Source organism: Miscanthus floridulus, chromosome 1 (genome assembly GCF_019320115.1).
Source record: "Miscanthus floridulus cultivar M001 chromosome 1, ASM1932011v1, whole genome shotgun sequence".
NCBI classification, from domain to species: Eukaryota; Viridiplantae; Streptophyta; class Magnoliopsida; order Poales; family Poaceae; genus Miscanthus; species Miscanthus floridulus.
The window spans coordinates 21948547-21970242 of NC_089580.1; the positions used below are offsets into that span (position 1 = coordinate 21948547).

Consider the following 21696-nt stretch of genomic DNA (forward strand, 5'->3'; position numbering starts at 1 on the left):
AGGCACGCACGCATCTAACCAGAGCATGCACGTCGGAATCGAGCTCGTGTCAGAGTAATTATACCGTGGTTATGTGAGGACAGCGACTAATTCAACGCCCCTGTACCGTCACCTGTACGCGGTGCGTGTAGACTTGGAGGGCCCTGCTGTCGCCGGCCGGGTCTAGGGCGCGAGGCTGTCGCCTGTCGATCACGCGATCCCGGCGGTTGGGAAGCGTGTACCGGAGCACGTACCGGCTGCCTTTGCTCGCCGGACACGATCGGGGCGGCGGACGCGTACCGCGTACGTACGTGTGCTTTGCATAATTGCACCAATCATCGTCGCACGGAAGACGTATCCAGCGGCTGAAATCATCTGGCTCGGTCGGATCTAGCGGGACGACGAGGAGATGCAGCCACAGCCATGCAGGTGCCCGCCGTGCGCCGTACCCGTGACTTCCGCAGGTCGCTGCAGCTGATGGGGCATGGCAGCTGCCTTCAGGCTGCGCCATTATTGGGGGAAAGGAAAGAATGCTGCTACGCAAACCGCTTGGATACCGACGTCGACGACGAGGACAGCGACATGGGAAGGCCTTGGGCTTGCTCGTTTTGAATCCATGCGCTTCGGATCCAGGCATTATCGGACTGGGCCGCTACGGCTAACCTCTGTGCTGGGCTGCTGGATATGGGCCTCATCTGCTAGGCTTCCGAAGGGCCTACACAAAATCTGTACAAAGTTTGGAATATTTCTCCTTCTTTTTCTTCGTTTCAAGAAAATGTTTGCTCAAGCATTTATTTGTTTTTTTAATTATACCGTACTCGTATTAGTTGCAACTTTAGGTATGCACGTACAACTCCTATTTTTGTTATAAATCTTGATTAAATGTGGCTTTAAATATCCAGCTTGCACGGTATTTTGCTTGCTGAAATGCTTGACGTGACTGCTACGTTCTCCAGGTAGCGGTAGCAACTTGGCACTCTGTACATCCACATGGCCGCAATTTTATCTTGTATCTGCACACGGCACAGTAAATTTGCACCGTACACAAGATGTTTCTTGCATTGCTAGTAACGAACTGGCCGGAGAAAATCATCAAACCCGTGTCCGTTGACCTCAACTCATGCTAGCGTAAACAAATCCCGTTTATATTTATATAATATAGCTTGATTATTCTCTCCTCAGGGTCAGGGCCACCGACTGAGTAGTGGGTACTGACCCCGTCCGCCCGTCGATCTGTGCGACTTCAAGAGTCCACACAAGCAGGGCCTCCCGCCCGTCTGACTTGAACAGGCCAATGGCCAAACCAAGGCCCCCAGACAAACAACATGGCGTGCCAGCCTATATAATTCATCAAAGCCCCCGGTAACTGGACACTCGTGTACCGTGTCACCGTGTGCACCACTTCCAAGTGCCTGCCGCCACCTCGATCGCTCCCAAGAGCACAGCTACGTACGACGTGCAAGACAGCAAGAAGCAACAACCCGTACGTACGTTTGATCCCTCGAGCGAGGCCAGCAGACCGTACCATGGCGGCGGCGGCGGCGGCGACGCCGACGGCGAGCAGGGGGCCGACGCGCGCGCTGGCCATCCTAGGGCGGTGCGTGCGCGCGCCGTTCCGCGTCCTGGTCCGCGCGCGGGACCTGTACGTGAGCCGGCTGGTGGCGTGCGCGGGGGGCGGGGGGCGGGGAGGCCTGGGCCCCGTGGGGCTGGTGGCGATGCCGCGGTGCCAGAGCCACGGGTTCTACCGCTCGGCGGCGGGCGGCGGCACCGACGAAGACGTGCGGGAGCTCATCAGGGCGGCCACCCGCGCCGGCCCGCCCAGGGTCGGGCCGCGGAGCCAGAGCGTGGCCATCGGCCGGATCGACGAGGACAGCCCGTGCGAGTTCGGGCTGGACCACGAGGAGAGGGCGCAGGCGCTCATGGGGCCCCGGAGCAAGAGCTGCGCCGTGGGGACGTCGGCCAGGACCGCGGCTCGCAGTCGCAGGGCTGCTGGCGTCGCGGCGGCTTAATCTCAAGTTCAACGCCGGCCGGCATAGCGTTGCACCCGAAAATTTGCGTGCACTGTGTACAGTGTACTAGTACCACAGTATAAATATGTTGTTTGTGTGGTGATTAAAAGAAACGCAAAAATATTAGTACACGTCCGTCTGAGTCTGAGGGCTCCTTAATTTAATTTTGTACGGATTCGGCTCTGCAGCTGTTCATCTACTGTGGTTCACTGTTTGCTTGCAGCAGAGGCGACGAAGCCTCTAAAACGTGCTGGTTGAGTAGCACGAGTGGAGAAGCTGAAAAAAGAAGAGCTATACATGTGCCAAGACCAAATAGCCTCGGTGTCTCGCCCTGTGAATGAAAGTTGTCTGCAGTTTCCAAATGATCAGGCAAACCCCCGTCGCGTGCACGTGACATGTCCCCGGCGTGAACTATATCGAAGTTGAACGCCGCCGATCGTGGAGTATGCGGCCATGGGACCTTGTCCTTGAATCCTTCGTTTGCGCCGGGATGTGTCGACGATAGGGATGTTAGCGGGGAATTCCCGTTGGGGAATAGCTCCCCATCCTGTCCCCGCGGGGAGAAAAATTCCCCGTCCCCATACATGTAAACGGTCGCAGGGGCCTTTTTCTCCTATCTTCATCTCCGCGCGGAATCTGTCCCCATGAAAAAAATACAAAATTCGAAAAGTGAAAGTAAATTTATGGTGTCAAATCAATGTAGTTGAACAAGCAAGATTTTATATTACAAGATACATCTACTTTAGGGTTCAATCTGCTATTTATATTAGGCTATGCATTGAGGTTTTTATAGAATTTTAACGTATCAAGCGGCTAATTTAGAGTAAGAATGAGTTCTCAGGGCGGGTATGCGGGGAACGGGGACGGCTCATCCCCGCAAACGCGATGGGGACTAAATTTTTCCCGTTTTGATTCCCATGGGGATTTAATCGCTTTCATCCCCGTCCCTTAATAGAGGAATTCCCTGCGGAGAATCGAGGATCGGATCCCCATTGCCATCTCTGGTCAACGAAATCTTCTTCGACAAAAAAAAGGTCTTTCTTTCGGTAAATAACGGCCGGTGAAATCTGCACGCTGCCTGCCCGCCCAGCCCAGTTTTCTTTGACTCTTTCCTCTTTCATGTTCCAGTTGGGCAACAGAATTTTGAGAATGTCTGCGTTGGCCGTACCGTTGTCAAGCCTGCACTTGAGCTGCCACGAGAGAACCGGACCACCGGAGTCCGGAGCACGGTAACAAAGAAAGCCAACCATTTCGGGTAGGTACATTGCTAAAATGATCGTCTCATGTGGCGTTGTGTAAGGGTGTGTTTGGTTTGCGGGTTCAACTGGATATCCCGGGTCCAACCCAGATAATCTGTTGTTTGGATTGGAGATTTAGTGGAATGGGTTGAACCTAGATGGGAATATTCCCTCAATATTCGGGTTCAGCTGGTTCCTCGAAAACGAGCGGACCGAGCGAACCCACTTCAACGCCGTCTCCTCCGCGTCCGCGTACGCCCCCGGCGCTCACGACGATTCCATGGTGGTCGCGGTGGCGCTAGCGCTGGCCCAGCCCCGTCCCCAGCGCTCGCCCTGGCCCCGGTAGTCACGGTGGCGCCCGTGCCGGCCCTGTCCTGGTCCCCGGCCGTAGCGCTCCTCCGGATCTGGGCGAGCAGCGGCACGGGAGGACCTCCTCCGGCGCGGCGACCCCGGGCCACGACGGAGCAACGGCGCGGCCAGGGTGGTGCTCGGGGAGGTGGCAGCCATGGCGGGCGAGCTCGGGCTTGGGCAAGCAGCGGCCATGGCAGGTGACCGCGAGGTCAGGAAGGTGGCGGCCATGGCGGGCGAGCTCGAGCTCGGGGAGGTGGCGGCCACAGCGGGAGAGCACGGGCTCGGGCAAGCTGGCGGCGGCGCGAGGCCGGCCTGCGCTGGGCGAGCTGTGTGGCGACGTGGGGATGGGCAGCGCCGGTGCTCTGTTTTGCGGTGGTGCTCTGTTGGAAGAGAGGGGGAAGAAGATGGAAGGTTGGCCGACAGCTAAGTCCCACGTCTAACAGCAGCACACGGTGTTTACAATGACATCCATTCCAACCCATCCAATTCCTCGTACCAAACAACAAACTGGAATGGCTCCATCCCTCTATCCAAACGCAAGATGGGTTCGACCCAACCCAGAAAATTGGGTTGGACCCAACCCAACCCAGTTGGTCCCCAAACCAAACACGTGGTAAGATTTTTGGTGATATACGGAGAAAAAAGTAAATGTGCCGTGAAGAAACCACTTCTTAATCTTAACTCTTAAGTTAAAATTTAGGATCATTATTAGATAGCTTATGCACCATTGAATTAGGTTTCATCGCCACACAACTCACAATATTTATTTGTTATATGCACAAATTTAAAAATTGTGAATCGATAAAAACAAGTTTTTCAAAAAATCATTGTCCTAACAAATCTAATAAATCATGAATTTATTATATCACTACAGTGTCGAAGCCAGAGACAAATGTATCCTAGTCAAACAAGTTTTTAGGATCTCTTTTCTACCTAGTTCTCCTAACAACGCATTATTGGCATGAAGTCTGAATCCCACACCACACCCAACAACCAAACGCAATCGAAAGCTGATGAATCCACATTTTTTTTGTTTTATATCTGTGAAGATACTAGTGTTGCAGTCTACCTCACTCAACCTATTAACCAACATGTATATTATTCTAATAATTACTAGATTCAACAAAACCAGCATTCAGTACCATGCATTGCACAGAACAGCAATGCCCTAGTACTGTACAAAATACAAATTAGTTTCAGTGATTGCAAACTAAACAACTTTATAGAGCAAATCGAAGATGATAAAACTTTATTCAAGCATCGTTTCCACGATTCAAATTATGCCATATCGAAATACCATATGCTGGGACTACGAGTACGTGGTTCTACCAGAAGACCCTAAGCTTTTCTTTGAGAGTTCTTCACTATGTCGCCAACAGCAATCGATCAGGAACACATGCGCACGAAAAAGAACCTTAGTCGAACACCTCTAACGCCTCATACTCCGGGCCAGAGATGGCATCTGCCACGACGGCGGCCGGCGTTAGCTCGCCATCCGCCTCCAGGAAGAGTCTCACCAGGTTCTTGGAGTAGCCGCTCACCAGGGCCGTGCCCTCTTGCGCTGCCACCACCGGCGTGGAGGCCTTGGAGGTCCCCACGTTCCAGAACACCACCTGCGGCGCCGTGTACCCCTCGGCTGCGAACTTTTCGCAGATGCCCTGGTACTCTGTCTTCCACAGGGACGCGGTGCCCGTCCACCCGTCGAAGTCCATGTCGCTCAGCACAAACACCCTCTTCACCATCATGTCCCTGCACAGCCCGCCGGCCACCGCCAGCTGCAGGATCTTGCTAAACACGCCCTGCAAATTCGCACCCTTCTTATGCTTCCCCATGGACTCCACCAGCGGCCGCAGCTTCTCCTTGAGGCTCGTGCCGAGCACCTTGTGCAGCTGGTGCGTCTCGTTGAAGGTGATCACACGCCCCTTCCACGGCTCCTGGCTCAGCTCAGAGATGAGGAGCCCCAGTGCGATGGCTGCAGAGGCCGCTGTGTCCGTGGCGGCCAAGGTGGCGCCGGAGAGCCCGCACACCGCGATGCAGTTGGCCAGGCGCCCCTCAGCGGCTAGAGAGGCCGCCATGCGACGCCACTGGAGCTCTGCAGCCTCGTCGTGCTCCCCCCCCCTAAGCGCTGCGCCGATCAACTCGTGTGGCAGCACCGCGTCCGCCGGCATCCTGGCGAGACCGGTGCGCACCTCGTCGAAGAAGCCGGCCACGCGGTGCTTGTCGTGCTTCTGGAACACCCCCTTGTACTTGTTCATCGCCAAGGACGCCACCCGCGCGTACGGCAGCTCTTCAAACTTGCACGCGCACATGTACACCTCCGGGAGCTCCAGGGCCTTGCGCAGCGGCACCAGCACCTCGCGGCGGAGCCGGTCACGGACGCGGTAGGCATAGTGCTTGTCCGAGACGTTGAGGTACTCCTGGCTGGACTCGCGCGGGAATATGCGGCGGGCTATGGCCTCGCAGAGCAGGGTCGCACGGTCGTAGAACGATCGGAGCGACGGGCACCACTTGGCCGCGAGCCCGATCTTGGTGGTGTCGCCCACGCGCAGGTGCTCGACGTCGGACTTCAGCATCTCGGCGAACATCTCAGCCACGCCATCGTAGAGGAAGCGGAAAGCCTCGTCGGACTCGTAGCGCGAGAGCGCCGACCGCGCGAGCTGCGCCTCCTCCTGGCGCTTCGTCTCCTTGGCAGCCTGAAACTCGCGGTCGCTGCGCCGGCGCTTCATGCCGTGGCGGTGTACGTTCTGCTGCTTGCGACGGTCGCCGTCTTCGCCCTTGCGGTCGCCGTGGAGTACGCGGTAGAGGATCTCGGGCAGGTCCTTGAGGCAGCCGAACCTGGCGAAGATGGCCAGGTTCCCGGCGAGCGTCATGGGATGGCGCGCGTGCATCCAGAGCGCGGCGGCGTAGAAGCCCTCCCTGTCGCCCTTGCCCAGGCCGCGCACGCCGCGGAGGTGGCAGACGAGCCTGAGCGCGGTGCGCGCGTCCCGGGACCAGGCGACGTCGAGGAGTGCCGCCACGTCAGCGGCCGAGGTGGCGCCAGGGACGATCTGAAGAAGAAATCGACGCACGGGTCGCCGGACGAGGCGTAGGCCAGCGCCCGACCAGACCGCGACGCCTCCTTGGCCACGCCGCCGTACGGCGCCACGGATGGGTAATCGGAGTCCCGGGAATCTGCAGCAGCAGCGATGTTGGTGTTGAGGGCGGCCACGGGAGGGCCGAGGAGCGCTGCGGAGGTGGGCGGGGACATGGCGGAGGCGGAGGCGGCGCTCGAGGTGTTTTGGGTACGTGAGATGAATTGAAGAGGAGATGAGACGAGATTGGTGCGTGCGCGGATTTTGCTGGGACGGCGACGAAGATTTTATCGGGGGGAGCCTGGAGGCCGGCCTGGGAAGGCGGTGGCGGTTTCCTAATCGCTTGCTGGTGTGTGCCGCCAGGTAATGAATCTGAACCCTCTGCTGGTTACGTCGGTTCAATCAACGGTCACGATGCACGTTACCCCACCGACTAAACTGGAGTTGCGCCTACGGGTTCTGGTGGGCCACGTCGTACGGCGCTAGGAAACGCGCCGGCGCCGGCGTCCGGTTCTACGTATATAGCAGAGCGATCGAGTCGAGACCCCAAATCCTCTCGAATCAATCTCGTCGCCTTCCTTTGCTAGCTTCTTCTTCCCGTACTAAATCCTAGCAGAAACAGAAACAGATCAGATCCGGACCAATCGGATCGTTCACGCCATGGCCGCCGTCCTCCTCGGCCCTCCCGTCATCCGCGGGGCACGCCCGCCACCACCGCCTGCCACAGCTGCGGAGGCCCCCGCTTCCCACCCGTTCCTCGACCTCCTCGACGCCTCGCAAGCTCTACAAGGCCAAGGCGGAAACCCAGAAGATTAGACGCAAGGTCGCGGAGGTCCGCGCCGCCAGGCTGGCCGGAAAGAAGCGCGCGAGCAGCGAGTCGGGAGCCGTGGTTCCTGCCGCGGCGCCTATGGAGACAGAGGAGGCGGCCGTGGAGAACAAACCGGAGGCGATGGATGTGGCGGCCGCGAAGGAGATCCCCGTGACGAAGGAGGTGCGGAAGGTGGAGACGTACTACGGCAATGGCGCCTACCGCTTCCTCTTCGACTGCGTCGCCCAGTTCTTCGCCGACCTCCTCGCCTCCGACGTCGAGCAGCTAGCATCTGTGGCAGGAAGATGTGGCAGGAAGACGAAGATCGGGCTCGCCGCCAAGTGGTGCCCCACGCCAGGCTCGTCGTTCGACCGAACGACGCTGCTCTGCGAGGCCATCGCGCGCCGCCTCTTCCCGCGCGACTCCAGCCCCGACTACTCTGACCTGTCAGAGGAGCACTACGCCTACCGAGTGCTCCACCGTCTCCGCCGCGAGGTGCTTGTGCCGTTGCGGAAGGTCCTGGAGCTCCCGGAGGTGTACATGAGCGCCCAGCGGTGGTCCGAGCTGCCCTACACCCGCGTGGCGTCGGTGGCCATGAGGCGCTACAAGGCCCTGTTCAAGAAGCACGACGAAGCGCGCTTCGACAAGTACCTCGAGGACGTTGAGGCTGGCAAGGCCAAGATCGCGGCTGGCGCGCTCCTGCCCCACGAGATCGCCGCCGCTGCGTTTGGTGGCGAGGCCGACGACGTGTCGGAGCTGCAGTGGCGCCGCATGGTGGAGGACCTCCGCAAGAAGGGGTCTCTAAGCAACTGCATCGCCGTCTGCGACGTTTCCGAGAGCATGCATGGTACGCCGATGGCGGTGTGCGTGGCGCTGGGTCTGCTCATCTCTGAGCTCAGCGAGAAGCCATGGGCGGGCAGGGTGATCACGTTCAGCGAGACTCCCCAGATCCACAAGATTTAGGGCACGACCCTCGTCCAGAAGTTGAGCTTCATCAAGCGCATGGACTGGGACATGAACACCAACTTCCAGGCGGTCTTCGACCGCATCCTACGCACGGCAGTGGACGGTCGGCTGCCCAAGGAGAAGATGATCAGGACCGTCTTCGTGTTCAGTGACATGGAGTTCGACGAGGCGTCTGCTAGTCCTTGGGAGACGGACTACCAGGCCATCTGCTGCAAGTTCAATGACGCCGGGTACGGCGACGCGGTGCCTCAGATAGTCAGATCGTGTTCTGGAACCTGAGGTACTCAAAGTCGACGCCAGTGACGTCAACGCAGCACGGAGTCGCGATGGTGAGCGGCTTCTCCAAGAACTTGGTCAAGCTTTTCCTGGAGCACGATGGCGTGGTGAACTCGGAGGCCGTCATGAAGGCAGCGATCGCCGGCGAGGAGTACCAGAAGCTTGCTGTGTTTGATTGATAGGTTGGGGGGTCATTAGTTAGGAGTTAGGAGTTAAGGACGTAAGTGGATGATGCATGTCTGAATTCTGCGCTCAACCGTGCTACTACTTTGTAATCTGACATGCAGGAACATGGATAGATTTCTTTTGGTACCGAACAGCTTTGGGTTCTCCTTTTACATGTTAATTTCAGTTTCAGTGCAGGCTTGTTTTCTTCATATAATAGGATTTGTTTTCTTCATATAGTAGGATTGATTTATGAAATTTGCGTGCTTCTGTTCGATCGTGTTAAATTGTTCAAACATAATCGCGATCTTTGCTAAGAGCACTAAGAGCCTCACTAATGTTTCTAATTTTCTTTCACTTTGAAAGCAAATCGAAGGGGCTGAGCAACATCATAGAGTTTTGCCCAAGTAAGGTATGCCGGCTGATAAGTTCAAGCGAACAGGCCATATATATTGAGCAAATTTTTATGCTTTACCGACCCTGCACATAATCGCACTTAATGTCCTCTTTGTGCTCCTCGTGACAAGTTTTCACAAACAAATTGTCCATACATTTTCACATAGAACTCAATTATTTCAGAAGTTGAATGACAATTATTGTACACATAATTAATTTGTGCAAAGAAGGTGTAACCAAACACAAGAGTATCAGCCTTACATGATCGTTGCTACATTACTTCCAGAGTGACTCAACCAGAGTTTTGCTTGACTACTCAGCAAAATGTTTCTTCTTCACGTGGACTCTACCACACAAAAAGAATCTTGAACAAGTGCGGGTAGCCGAACGGTTTGATCTGCAAACTGTATAGAGTACAACCTGAAACACAGACACATTTTGCAATGACTGTCCGTATACTAAGGCCCAGTTTGGTTACCCCTCCTAGAAACTTTAGGAGCTAAAATCTGGATAAAATTTGTCTAAAGAACCAAACATCCTCTCTTAAAAGCTCCTAAAAACTTTAGGAAGGGTCAAAAATTTTAGGAGCTCCACCCCTCCTAAAAGCTCCTAAAGTTCATCCTGGACCTGGGTACCCCTCCCGACCGCACGCTCCCTCACGCCCCCGCACCCACGTCCCGAATGCCGCCGCCCCCGCTCCCTCCCTCCTCCACGCCGGCGCCCACTGGATCCGCCGCCCCCACTCCCTCGCGCCGCCGGATCTGTCACCCCCGCTCCCTCGCGCCGCCGCACGGGCCGCCCGCGGCGCCCCCGCTCCTCGACGCCGGCGCCACGATGTCCGCCTTGGAGAGGCCGAGCGCCGGGCCGGTGAGGAAGGCAAGCACGGCGTTTGGCACCGGTTCTGCTCCAATCTCCACAGCCGCGGCGCAGCAATGTCCGCCGGCGAGGACCTCTTCAGGTGGCCCCCCGTCTACCCCCTCCTCTACCGCCTCCGCATGGCACACCACCATGTTGTCCACCTCCGGCGGCCGCCCCGCCACTCCGTCCACCGCATTCGCGCGCCCCACCCCCGTCCTTCCGCCGGCGGGGCCTGAGGACGAGGCCCTGATGGGCGGGGCCGGAGGCCGAGGCGCCGTTGGCGGGCACCCGTAGCAGCCGCTGTTTGGGCGCAGGGAGGGCGGAGGAACCCGTCCGCCCCGTCGCGCCGCGTCCTGCAATGTCGTTGACCCTCCCCGCAGTGGGACCAACGCTGGCGGCGGCGACGGCCATTCCTCATGGAGCCAGTGAGGGGGAGGCTTGAGCGAAGATGCAAGAAGTGAGGGGGAGGCGGATCCGGGTAGCGCGGGCGTGGATCTGGCGACGACGGCGGTGGATTGACGGCGACGTTGCCGGAAGAAGCGGCGGCGGCGGAACGTGTGTGAGGCGTGGCTACGGCATTTGAGGAGTGGGGAGGAGACTAGAGGGAGAAAGAGTGGCGTGCGAAGCTGAGGGAGAAAGAGAGTAGCGCCAGGGGTAACTGGGGAGGGCATCATGGTCCTTTTGCCACTGCATTTATTGTCTTTAGTCAGTTTTAGGAGGTAGAACCAAACACTTTTTTTAGAAGGTTTTAGAAGGCTGCTAGCTTGGAACCAAACAGGCCCTAAACAGGTTTGGTTTTGGATTCAAAATTGGTTTGGGTTGTCCAACACATGCATTTGGGGAGCAGGGAAGAGCTCCTAAAAACCAATTTTCTGCTGTTCCACCAAATTCTGCAGTCAGTATGGATGTGGAGTTTAGTTTCATTAAAGCCAGTAGTTGATGTTACAGGAGATTTGAAAGTAATGAAGAAGACATTAAATTGTGGTGATGGTATTCGCATCCCTCATGATGGTGAAACTGTTCATAGTTAGGACTCTTACTTTCTGATTTGGTGGAATGCTTTGTTGTAATTCAATCTCCTGCTGACACCTATTTTGACTTTACATTTAGTTAGACCGGCAAATATGCCCGTGCGTAGAGCGGTACATATCTAATATTTTTTGCTTTTATAATTTATTGCGTTGCAACAAGACCTAATATGTTTTGGAATTAGACTTTCAGCCTGTTCGCTGGTTGGTTTCTGGGCTGATAAGCCCGACTGGTGCTGGTTTGTTGTGAGAGAAAAATACTATTGGCTGACTGATAGCCCTACCTAAAACCAACAAGCGAACAAGCTGTTTATATTGTCGTTACTAGACGCGAGTTGTTAACTCTGCACGAGCACAAGTTATAATGTTCATATCATGTCACATACAAGATGTATGAGATGCGATGGCAATTTGAGAAGTAAAAAATTAGATCCTCAGTACAAAGATGCAAGGGTAGATTAACTATTAAAAAAGGCAGGTTTTTAATACGTCTTGGGTCAGCGTATGGTTACGTTATTAGATGCGAGTTGCTCTAACTTAAAATGAGCACGAGTCATTAATTCGAGTCATACATGACACGTGGAGGTAGAACATCGATGATAGTATATCTGTACCTAATAAATTTTTTTTATCAAATCTATATTTACGTTTTTTGTTCTTAGAAAACTCACCTAGCACGTGAAAAGCTTAGCATCATCATGCTTGATCACATCACCGCTCTTTCATGCTCCTCTCTCAATTCTTGCTCCGTTCTATCCTGGTAACGCTTTCACGTGAGCAGCAGCACGCAATCTCTCTTAGGCACCGTTCGGTTGATAGAGAACGATGCCCTCGAATGATTCCTACGAGGAATGATACACTAATTTATATAAACTTTGATGAGATGGAATAAATCCTGGGCAGGAATCTTGTTAACCGAACAAGCTCTTAATGTTTTCATTTATTGTTTCATAGAAATTAAGATCGGTCTGATTCATGATATAATATACTTAAAATTTAAACAGTGCATTAATTAAAAATGAGAGCTATTTGAAAAATGCACTAAAGGCCGACGTTACTGCCCTGCTTCAGCACCTCCCCGCAGATCCGCGCCAGCCTCGTCTTGCGCTCGCGCTGTTGTCGTCTTCCCGCCTCACATCGCCATGGCGTCGTCGCCCTGCGTCGCCCACGCCGCCCTCTCCCCATCCCGCGTCATGGCCGTCGGTCGCCCAGATCATACAGACCGTCGTCGATTTTGTGCTCGACTTTTTATTTATATATATGGTTGGTGGCCTTTATTTTGGACTCGATCTCGAATCTGGATTTGGTTTGGTTGTTGGTGGGTACCAGGTCGTGTCGTGTGCGTGCTGGATTTGATTTTTTTGGGAAGGAGATCCCAGGAGATCTGGGTGCTTACTATGTTTTTGAATCCTCTCTTGATATGTCCTATTATTTCCTGCCTTCCAAATTATTGTTGGCTCGCTCGTGTCGGTTTCGCTCGGGAGTCCGTCATGGAAGTGTTTTTTTATTCGATTTAGAGCTCCTTTTCGATTCGATTTGGATTGAACCTTTGGCTGAGAGGGCAGACGAAAAATTACCCGACGAAACATTAGGCTGAAATTTTGCTTCTTTAGTATTAGGTAGAGATATACTGGCAGCCTCGAGGATGGTACTGTCTTTGAAAGCTAGGCTTTGGCGGGGAGCCCTTTGAATTCATCATAGATGAAGGTGACTGATTTTGACTATTTAGTGAAGTTAGTATTCCAATCATTATAATCATTTAGGAACATCACAGGAACTATGGTCATGGTATCTTTTCCAACATCAGTAGCATATATTTTATATTTGTTTCATTATTCCTCTCAGAAGTATTGAGTCTTACCGCCTGTGACCGGAAGGTCCCGGGTTCGAGTCGCGGTCTCCTCGCATTGCACAGGCGAGGGTAAGGCTGGCCACTGACACCCTTCCCCAGACCCCGCACAGAGCGAAAGCTCTCTGCACTGGGTACGCCCTTTTATTCCTCTCAGAAGTATTGAGTTCTTCCAACATTTCACGCTTAAATTCTTGATTCTAGAAATACAGCCACATAATTTGTGAAGTTGTTTTTGCCTATCTATGATATGGTAATTGTGGCTCAGCTATCTGTTACTATTATGTAAAGTTGTTTTATTATGTACTTGTGCCTTTATATTTATTTAATATGTAGATATCTGTTAGTATTATACTGGCTTATTTAACTTCCTCCTTTTATGGTATTTCACTTGCAGAACAGGTAACAGTTGGATTGGATAGCGCAGTGGCAACAATGGTGAAGGGTGAGAACTTGCTAAAGTGACAGTGAAATTTGAGTATGGATTTGGCCACACGGAAGTTAAAAGGCAGTTGACAACGTACCTCCTTGCTCTACATTGATATATGAAGTGGAATTGATGGACTTCACAAAGGTATTGACTAGTCGAACTAGAGTTCATCTTCTCCATCTGTCTTGTGTTTCCTCTACTTATTGTGCACTCTGGGTTCTGGTGTGGCAGGAAAAAGAATCATGGGAGATGAGTGCCCATGAAAAGTTAGAGGCTGCAGAGAAATCAAAAGTTGCTGGCAACGACTTATTCAAGATCGGGAAGTTTCAAAGGCTGCAAACAAGTATAACAAGGTAGTTTAAGTTTTTCCTTCTCATACTTTTGGATCCATTGTCTTCAGAGAGGCAGACTGATTTCTTTGTTCTTAGGCCCTTAATTATGTTAATGAGGATGGACATTTTGAAGATGAACCTGAAAAATTAATTAAAACTTTGAGAGTATCCTGCTGGTTAAACCATGCAGCATGCTGCCTTAAACTGAAGGATTTTACCTAAGCAATTAGCTTGTGTTCAAAGGTATGTGGAACATGACTTTGATATCACCTGGAGGTACGAGCTGAAGTTTGCTACAAGGTACAAATTTTCTTCTGTCAGGTTTTAGAAATTGAGTCTTGCAATGTGAAGGCTTTGTATCGGAGAGCACAAGCTTATGGTGAACTGTATGACCTGGAATTAGCCAAGACAGATGTATTGAAAGCACTGGAATTGGATCCTAACAACAAGTGAGCACAAACCTTTCTTTCCTGTCATATTCTGGTGTAGTAGCATTATATGCAGTTCAATTTTCCATTCTTCATCCCTAGGGAGGTGAAGTTACTTCAAACAAATCTGAAAAAGCTTCAGATGGAGCGTAACAAGGTGGACGCAAAGGTCTATGCAAACAGGTTCGATCAGAATCCGATGTGGTGTCAAAGGTAAACTCTTTCATTTTATGTTTTTCCTAAACTTTACTCTATTGGTACTTTAAATTATTTATTACTTTTTCTCTATGAGTAGTAGCATCTAAAAGGATAAATTTCTGAAGTAATGTTTGGTCTTAATTGTCAAGCACATGGAAACTCAGTCCTTTGACTTTCTATGCATTTTTAATTCTTGAGCACATTCTACTTTAGCTGCTAGCAGAGCCGTTAGTTTGGTTGCATAGAATTGATGCAGTTTAGTTTCCGTGTGCCACTTGTTTCTAGGTGAAAGTGCATATCACTTCTGTAGGTCCATTCTAGTGTAGAATTTATTTATAAATCTCTATGGTGTGATGTTGAAACAATAGCGCTAACTGCCCAGTTATGCATACGGTACTAGAATTAACCAATTCAGTCTAAAACACAATCTCATTGGTTTCAATTGTGCCATGATACTAGCACTGGTGGTATGCAGGGAGGGAAAGGGAGTGGAAGTTAAAAGATAAATTGATATCCTACTTGCTCTATCTGTGAACATTTTACCATGCTCTCCATTTCCATTTTGATAGGGAACTGAATGGTCAAGCCTAACTGAGAATAACCATTTCAAGAGCTACTAGTTATATTTGACCTCCAATTTCTGTGCTACTCTGACCAGTAGAAGTTTGACTGATTTATTTCTTCAACCTCTTGCAGAAGCGCAAGGTTGAAAATGCAAGTCACGATAAAGAAACAAAGGTCTTTGTACAATCACGTTAACACAAACTGAAACTGAAGCCATTGCTGAATCTGTTTTCCTTTTTCAGAGCGTTGACGCGAAGAAAGCAGAGGAAGTGGTCAAAGAGTTGTAGTAGTAAACTAGTAATATACACCACGATAATGAAGATAACTTAGGTGGTAGCCTTTTTATGAATGAATCAAGAGATGCATAAGAACGCATCAGACTTTTGTATTATATAAGTAATAAAATTCGTCACCTTCTTAGTAATTTGGTGGTCTCTTTTATAATACTATCATTGTGCACTGATCATGCTACAGAAAAGGCGTACTCCCCCTCCTGTAAAATAAAAACCTTGATTTTACTTTACATGGTCTTCTTATTTTGACCACTATATTTTTCTACAACATTATTATTAGAATCCTTTAAATTTATTGGATAAGTATTTTCAAGATAACTTGCACGTTTTTAAGAGCATCTCCAATAGACTCTTTATACTCTTTATAGAGATTTTGGTGAAAAACTACCCTCCAACTTCTCTAAATTGTTATCTAAATATAGCCATCTTCTATTTCGGATTTTTCGTTAGACAAAAATAGAAGACGAGAATGGCTCTTTAGAGTACGCATGAGATATAGAAAAACTATGAGAGAGCGGAAAGATATTGAGAAATTTTATAATGGTTGAAAAAAACATGGGCCATCGATTGGGAGAGATCGGACGGTGAAAACATAGGAGGTACTCAACTGAAAGCATCTAGATGTATCAAATAGACGGGGATAATACCAAATTAGATGAAGCCAGTACTGAAATATGTGAGAGCAAGATCTATTTTTCATTTTATATTTTATTTTTAAATAAGGGCAAATCAGTCATCTTAGTACTTTTTGTGCCAGTCATCTTAGTACTGTCGTTCAAGGGTATATGTTTTTCCAGTGTTTTTTAAATAAATAAATATAAGGCATATCTCTTTTTTTTTTTTAGAATCCGAGTTCTGGAAACGATAGTATATAGAGGCAAAAAAGAACATTGAAATTGCCTGCAATATTGGTGTTTGATTCTTTTTCAGTTTTCCAATAAGTGAAAAGAAAGCCGAGCATCTCCATTCACTAATTCCCTAAGTAATAAAGACCATAAATCACACATAAGATCTTTCGAAAAATAAATCACACAAAAACATAGAAGTAATGTAGGAGCCGCATGGAGCCTGTTTGGTGTTTGGTTGTACGCCAATGTCTGCCACGCTGGCTGTGGCGCCGCCATTGCCGAGGCGCACAACATGGCCGCCACAACTATGGCGAGTCGTGGCTGTGTTTGTTTTCTTTGACAAAAGTTTAGCCTTGCCACATTGAATTTTTCGATATCAATCAGAAGTATTAAACATAAGCTAATTATAAAACTAATTATATAGATTGAGGCGAATTTGCGAGACGAATCTATTAAGTCTCACTAGTCCATGATTTGACAACGTGGCACTACAGTAATCATTTACTAATTATAGATTAATTAGGTTTAATAGATTTGTCTTGCTAATTAGTCTACTCCTATGTTATTAGTTTTATAATTAACTTATTTTAGGCATCAGCATCCGAATGTCACCCATGACGGTTGGAATCTCGTGGCGTGCCGCAGCGGCGCAGCTTACTCTCAAACCAAACAACAGCCTAGCGTTTGTGGCAGCCACATGCACGGCGTGGTAAAGCGTGGAACCAAACACCCTCAAAGTACTAGCACAGTGGCACTAGTACTACTTGAATTCGTTGGGTCGTGCCATCGACTCGCGTCTGGGAAAAGTGATGGGAACAGATAACACTGATCATGAGAGAGAACCATTCAACAGTAAATAATCTATGATCGTTTACGACGAAACGAGCAGACCGCAGAAGGTCGAGAACTGACGAACAAAACTAGATAGTGATTCGGAAAAGGTCACTAGAACTGGAAGTCGTTGACTCCCTACTGAATCGGTGCCTGTGCATACTGCGACAGTGCAACACAGTCGTGGTGGAGGTGCATCGTCGGCATGGTGGAGGCTTGTAGCCGGCGGCCGGTGGCCGACAGGAAGGGCCCTCGTCGGTGCTGCGCTTGTGCATGCTTCGATGCAGGCATGGCGGATCTTCTTCACCGGCGTGGTGGAGGAGGTGCGTTGCTTATTGCCAACATGGTGGAGCGCGTGGCCGGCAGCCGGTGGGCCCGTGCTGCATCAAACCTTGTGCGGGCGGACGGCGGCTGGGCCGTATCGGCAGTCTGCCTTGATACGTATTTGCTCGCTGTATCGTGATTTATTGGATTTATTTATTTATTCCGACACGTTTCTGATACGATCGAAGGCGTATCATGCACGTATACTGGATGCGCTACCAACCCCACGTAAGCATGGTTTTAGAAGGGCACAACCTCAATTACTAAAATACCCTCTATAATTCAAATTATCAATTAATTACTTAGAAAATGGAAAAAGATGAAAGATGTGGGAGGTACCAAGTACTTCTCCTATCATTGTAAAAGATCTCAAAGATTTTTATGCAAATGTCTCTCTAAATAATAATTTAGAGAATGAGATTTAGAAAGACGGTTAGAAATACTCTAGACTAAATAGTTTGAAAGTTATTGAAGTTTGCAAGATTTGACTAGTTTTTGACCTCAACGGCGTGTTCTTACGGGGAAGAGAAAATAATAGCAAGGCTATAATTAAGCACGTCCATGCAGTGCGACGATCTCGTGTTCCGGATACCACAGGTACCACTGTACATCACGAGTGCGTAGAATTATTTTCCCACACCAAGGGGTGAAATTTTTGCATTTTGGCCCCTTTTGAAAACATTTTTTACAAAAAGACCTATGCCAAAACGTTTGCTGAAAATAGACTATTTTTTAGACGTCTTAGAACATGACGCCAAGGTATGAGGGTCGGCGTCGACTGACACGACGCTGAGGTCTTGCCACGTCACGGACGACCCCGGTCGACGGCGACACGGTGGCGCATGGGGTCCGACACGTCGGCGTTGTGTCAGCCAACACCACAGGCCCAACCTCGGCGCGGTGGGACTACACGCCGAGCTATTGGCACCATCCGACGCGCGGCCCAGGCGGCCCAACAACGCTTCGTGGCCCAATAGCTCGGCGCGGGGTCACTTAACACCGAGCCACCAAACTCGGCGCGGCCCGACTCAACGCCGAGGTCTGGACTCTTGAAGCCGCGCCGCGGCCCCCTTCTTCTTCCTCCCTCCATTCTGAAAGCATGGGCTCTCTGTTCGACGGCGCCCCACGGCCCCCACGAAACCCTAACCCCCAAATGCGACCCTAGGTGCCCGGATCTCGTCTCCCGAAGCTTCCTCGAGGTAATGGTCCCTTCCCTCCTCCAATCTATACGCGTAGATGTGCTTGCATTGTCTCTAATCATGTGGAATCATAGGTGTATGGTGTTTTGGTATATGTGTATTTGCATTTGTAAAATGTATGGCTTAGGTTGATTGAGTGCATTGTTGTTTAACTGTTTTATGTGCTGAACATGTTAGGTTAGTTTGGTTTCTAAATATTTTGATCATTAGGGTTCTTTGTTTATTGGAGGTGTCATTAGGGTTAGTTATTTATTGGTCATTAGGGTTAGTATGTATTTTAATTATTTGTTGGTCATTAGATTTCAATTTTTTATGGCTAGAAATGATTATGTTGTTGGGGTTGAAAAAGATGAAATGATATATTTTAGTTTCTACTCATTGGATTGAAACTCGCATGATATATTGATATGTGACACTACTTGTTGTGTGATGGCTGTAGATGGATAAATTAGTGAGGTTGCATCATGGAGGCCGTATTGTTAGGACAAGAGATGATAGTTTGGAATTTCTGGACATGTGTGAGGAGTTGTTGATTTTTTTTTGAAACACCATCTTTGACCCAGTTAGTGGAGCGAGTGAAGGTTAAGTTAGGCTGGAATGAAGGAGACGTGCATGTTCAGTTTGAAGGTGTCATAGATGTTGGGTCGTCGAAGGGTCCTCGGATCAAGCGGTTGCTCAAAATTACAAGCGAGTCTGAATGAAATGATTACAAGGCAGTTGTATTGGCATCAGAAGTGCGGTCTTTAGATTTAGTAGTAAGTAAGGAGTCCGGCTTAGGAAATAATAACTTCGAAGCATGCCCATCTTTCCTCGCTCACATAGGTTATGGTCTTTTGTCTGAAGAAGAAATACTTGTCACACAACTAGGCTACGGTGATGGTGAAGTGTTTGGATCGCTCGAGCGTGATAGAGGTTGGTTTGAGGGCGGTGGAGATGAGGAGGAGAATGCGGTTGCTGATGGTGAGGGCAATCATGATAGTGATGAAGAGGATGATGATTATGTAATTGGTGATGCAGAAGAAGGTTTGGACGACGCTAGTGGAGACTTTTCTATTGAGGATGGGCTTAGCGACGAAGATGATCTTAGTGGTGAAGAAGACTTTGGTGATGCTAGGGCTTCGAACCGTTTTGATATGAAGATAGCTAGAGATGATGAATCCTTCGTAGAGGAGATAGCCGAAGACTCTGATGACGATCGCCCTGTTGATTGTCTCAATTTTAGAGAAATAGAGATATTGTCTAGGGTCTTGCCTTAGAGAGATCCACTAGTTGGTGATTTCGAGGACCTTAGCCATGGTCATAGGGCAGTAGCTGATGGTGGGCCAAGTAATACAACAGTGCCTGATGTTAGCGGTTGCCTCATCATACGGAAGGGCATATTGTTTGCTACCATGAATGAGTTAAAAACATGGTTGCAAGAGTACTCCATTGTACACAACCGACCTTTTAGGGTCATCAATTCATTCAAGGAGAAGAGGTACACTGTTGCTTGTGAAGAACAACAGTGTGGTTGGAGAGTATGTGCTAGGAAGACGAAGGCAGGCAGATGGAAGATTACCTCAATGAAGCAACCACATGTTTGTGTCACTGCTGAGGCAGAAGAGAACCATCTGCAGCTCAATTCTAGGTTCATTGCAAGGCAGTTATGCCCCGTGGTGAAGCATATGCCAACCATTACGGTGTTCGCGTTGGTTGAGATCATCTTCCAACGGTACAATTACTATGTCAAGCATGGAAAAGCATAGAGGGCAAAGCAGCGTGCACTGGAAATAATATTTGGAAATTAGGAAAAAGCTTATGAGCGCCTCCCTGTAATGTAGAACGCAATGAGGGATGTAAATCCTGGGATACACTTCGAGTATTTACCTAACGAGAGTGAAACAAGGAATGGTAGCCAGGTATTTGGAAGGGCCTTTTGGGCGTTCGGGCAGAGCATCGAAGCATTCAAGCATTGTAGGCCCGTCATCTCAATTGACGGGACCTTTCTTACAGGGAAATTTGAAGGCACAATGCTTGTTTGTATTGGGACAGATGCAGAAGACCAGCTTGTGCCATTGGCCTTTGCGATTGTCCGGAAGGAGGACACGGATAATTGGTGTTGGTTTCTTAGGCTAGTAAGACAAGTGGTAATTGGTCTGAGACGTGATGTTTGTGTGATATCTGATAGGCATGCTGGCATTCTGAATGCCGTAGAACAAGAGATTCCTGGTTACGGCCAAATACATCACCGGTGGTGCACCAGACACCTTGCTCAGAATCTTATAAGGCGTGATCACACAAAGGACAACTTCAAATTATTTGAGGAGGTTTGCAGGCAGCAAGAGGTTCAATTATTCAAAGACAAGCTAGATGCCCTGAAGTTAGCCACAAATGTTGATGGCAGGCAATTCTTGAGCGAGTTGATGGCGTCGAAGGATAAGTGGTCACTTGCATATGACACCGGAGGTTGAAGATGGAGCTTCATGACTAGTAACATGGCAGAGATGTTCAATAGCCTTCTAAGAGGTTGTCGTGGTCTGCCTGTGACTGCTATTGCCTCATTCACCTTCTACAAGTTGAATGCTTGGTTCATTTCGAGGAAGAAGCATGCGAAGTCTCTATGGATAGCAGGCAAAGCTTGGCCACTTTTAGCATCTTAGGAACTAGCTTTCTCAAAGAAAAAGTCTAAACGACAGAAGGGTTCATGTTTCGATCCGATCAACCATGGATATGAGATTCTAGAGGGTGGTGGAACTAACATTGGTGGTGAAGACCGGGGTGCTCGAAAACATAAAGTAGTGATCAATGAGAACAAGTGTACGTGTGGAAAACCAACCATATACCATAGGCTTTGCTCCCACATGATTACAGCCTGTCGCCTTAGACGTGTTGACGCTGAGGTCCCTCCCCGTATGGCCGCGGAGTTCTCTTTGAGGAACCTAATGAGCACCTAGAATCCTCAGTTCGAGCCATTTCTTGATGAGAGTCAATGGCCTACTTATGATGGCCCCAAGTATGTGGCTGATCTTGGTTTACTCTGGAAGAGTAGAGGACCTAGGCGGCGGAAGCGGTTCAGGATGGACATGGACCGAGCCACGAAAGGTAGATCAACCACGAGTAAGGCTGGATTTAGGATTTAGAGTTCGTGGGAAGAGAGAAGGAGTGGGAAATGGCCACCTGTTGGTTCTGAATGGAGGGAGGAGGAAGAAGGGGGCCACAGCGTGGCCTCAACTGACCGAACCTCGACGTTGAGTCAGGCCGCGCCAAGGTTAGCGT

At 49.9% G+C, this 21696-nt stretch overlaps 3 protein-coding genes and 2 pseudogenes across 11 annotated transcripts; 4 read left to right on the forward strand and 1 right to left on the reverse strand.

Annotated features, from left to right (window-relative positions):
• Window positions 1-1505: 1505 nt before the first annotated feature.
• LOC136453187 (uncharacterized) lies at window positions 1506-1988 on the forward strand. Its single transcript, XM_066453771.1, has one exon. The coding sequence runs from the start codon at window positions 1506-1508 to the stop codon at window positions 1986-1988; it is 483 nt and encodes a 160-aa protein (XP_066309868.1).
• Window positions 1989-4872: 2884 nt separating this feature from the next.
• Window positions 4873-6824, reverse strand: LOC136453195 (uncharacterized; annotated as a pseudogene).
• Window positions 6825-6904: 80 nt separating this feature from the next.
• On the forward strand, window positions 6905-8947 carry LOC136475664 (uncharacterized; annotated as a pseudogene).
• A 993-nt stretch (window positions 8948-9940) lies between these two features.
• Window positions 9941-10411, forward strand: LOC136453206 (uncharacterized). Its single transcript, XM_066453790.1, has one exon. The coding sequence runs from the start codon at window positions 9941-9943 to the stop codon at window positions 10409-10411; it is 471 nt and encodes a 156-aa protein (XP_066309887.1).
• Window positions 10412-12152: 1741 nt separating this feature from the next.
• On the forward strand, window positions 12153-15360 carry LOC136475670 (peptidyl-prolyl cis-trans isomerase FKBP65-like). Of its 9 annotated transcripts, XM_066473257.1 has the most exons (9): window positions 12153-12408; window positions 12759-12852; window positions 13392-13568; window positions 13656-13777; window positions 14000-14056; window positions 14160-14205; window positions 14287-14397; window positions 15079-15120; window positions 15189-15360. In XM_066473257.1, the coding sequence occupies exons 3-6, from the start codon at window positions 13554-13556 to the stop codon at window positions 14197-14199; spliced, it is 234 nt and encodes a 77-aa protein (XP_066329354.1). In that variant the 5' UTR covers window positions 12153-12408; window positions 12759-12852; window positions 13392-13553; the 3' UTR covers window positions 14200-14205; window positions 14287-14397; window positions 15079-15120; window positions 15189-15360. The 9 variants fall into 9 exon arrangements, 2 of the variants coding, with proteins under 2 accessions (XP_066329354.1, XP_066329360.1); XR_010763266.1 differs by lacking the exon at window positions 14000-14056 and adding an exon at window positions 13853-13999 and having other exon boundaries at window positions 12153-13128; window positions 14078-14205; XR_010763267.1 differs by lacking the exon at window positions 14000-14056 and adding an exon at window positions 13853-13999 and having other exon boundaries at window positions 12153-12852; window positions 12991-13568; window positions 14078-14205.
• Window positions 15361-21696: the final 6336 nt, after the last annotated feature.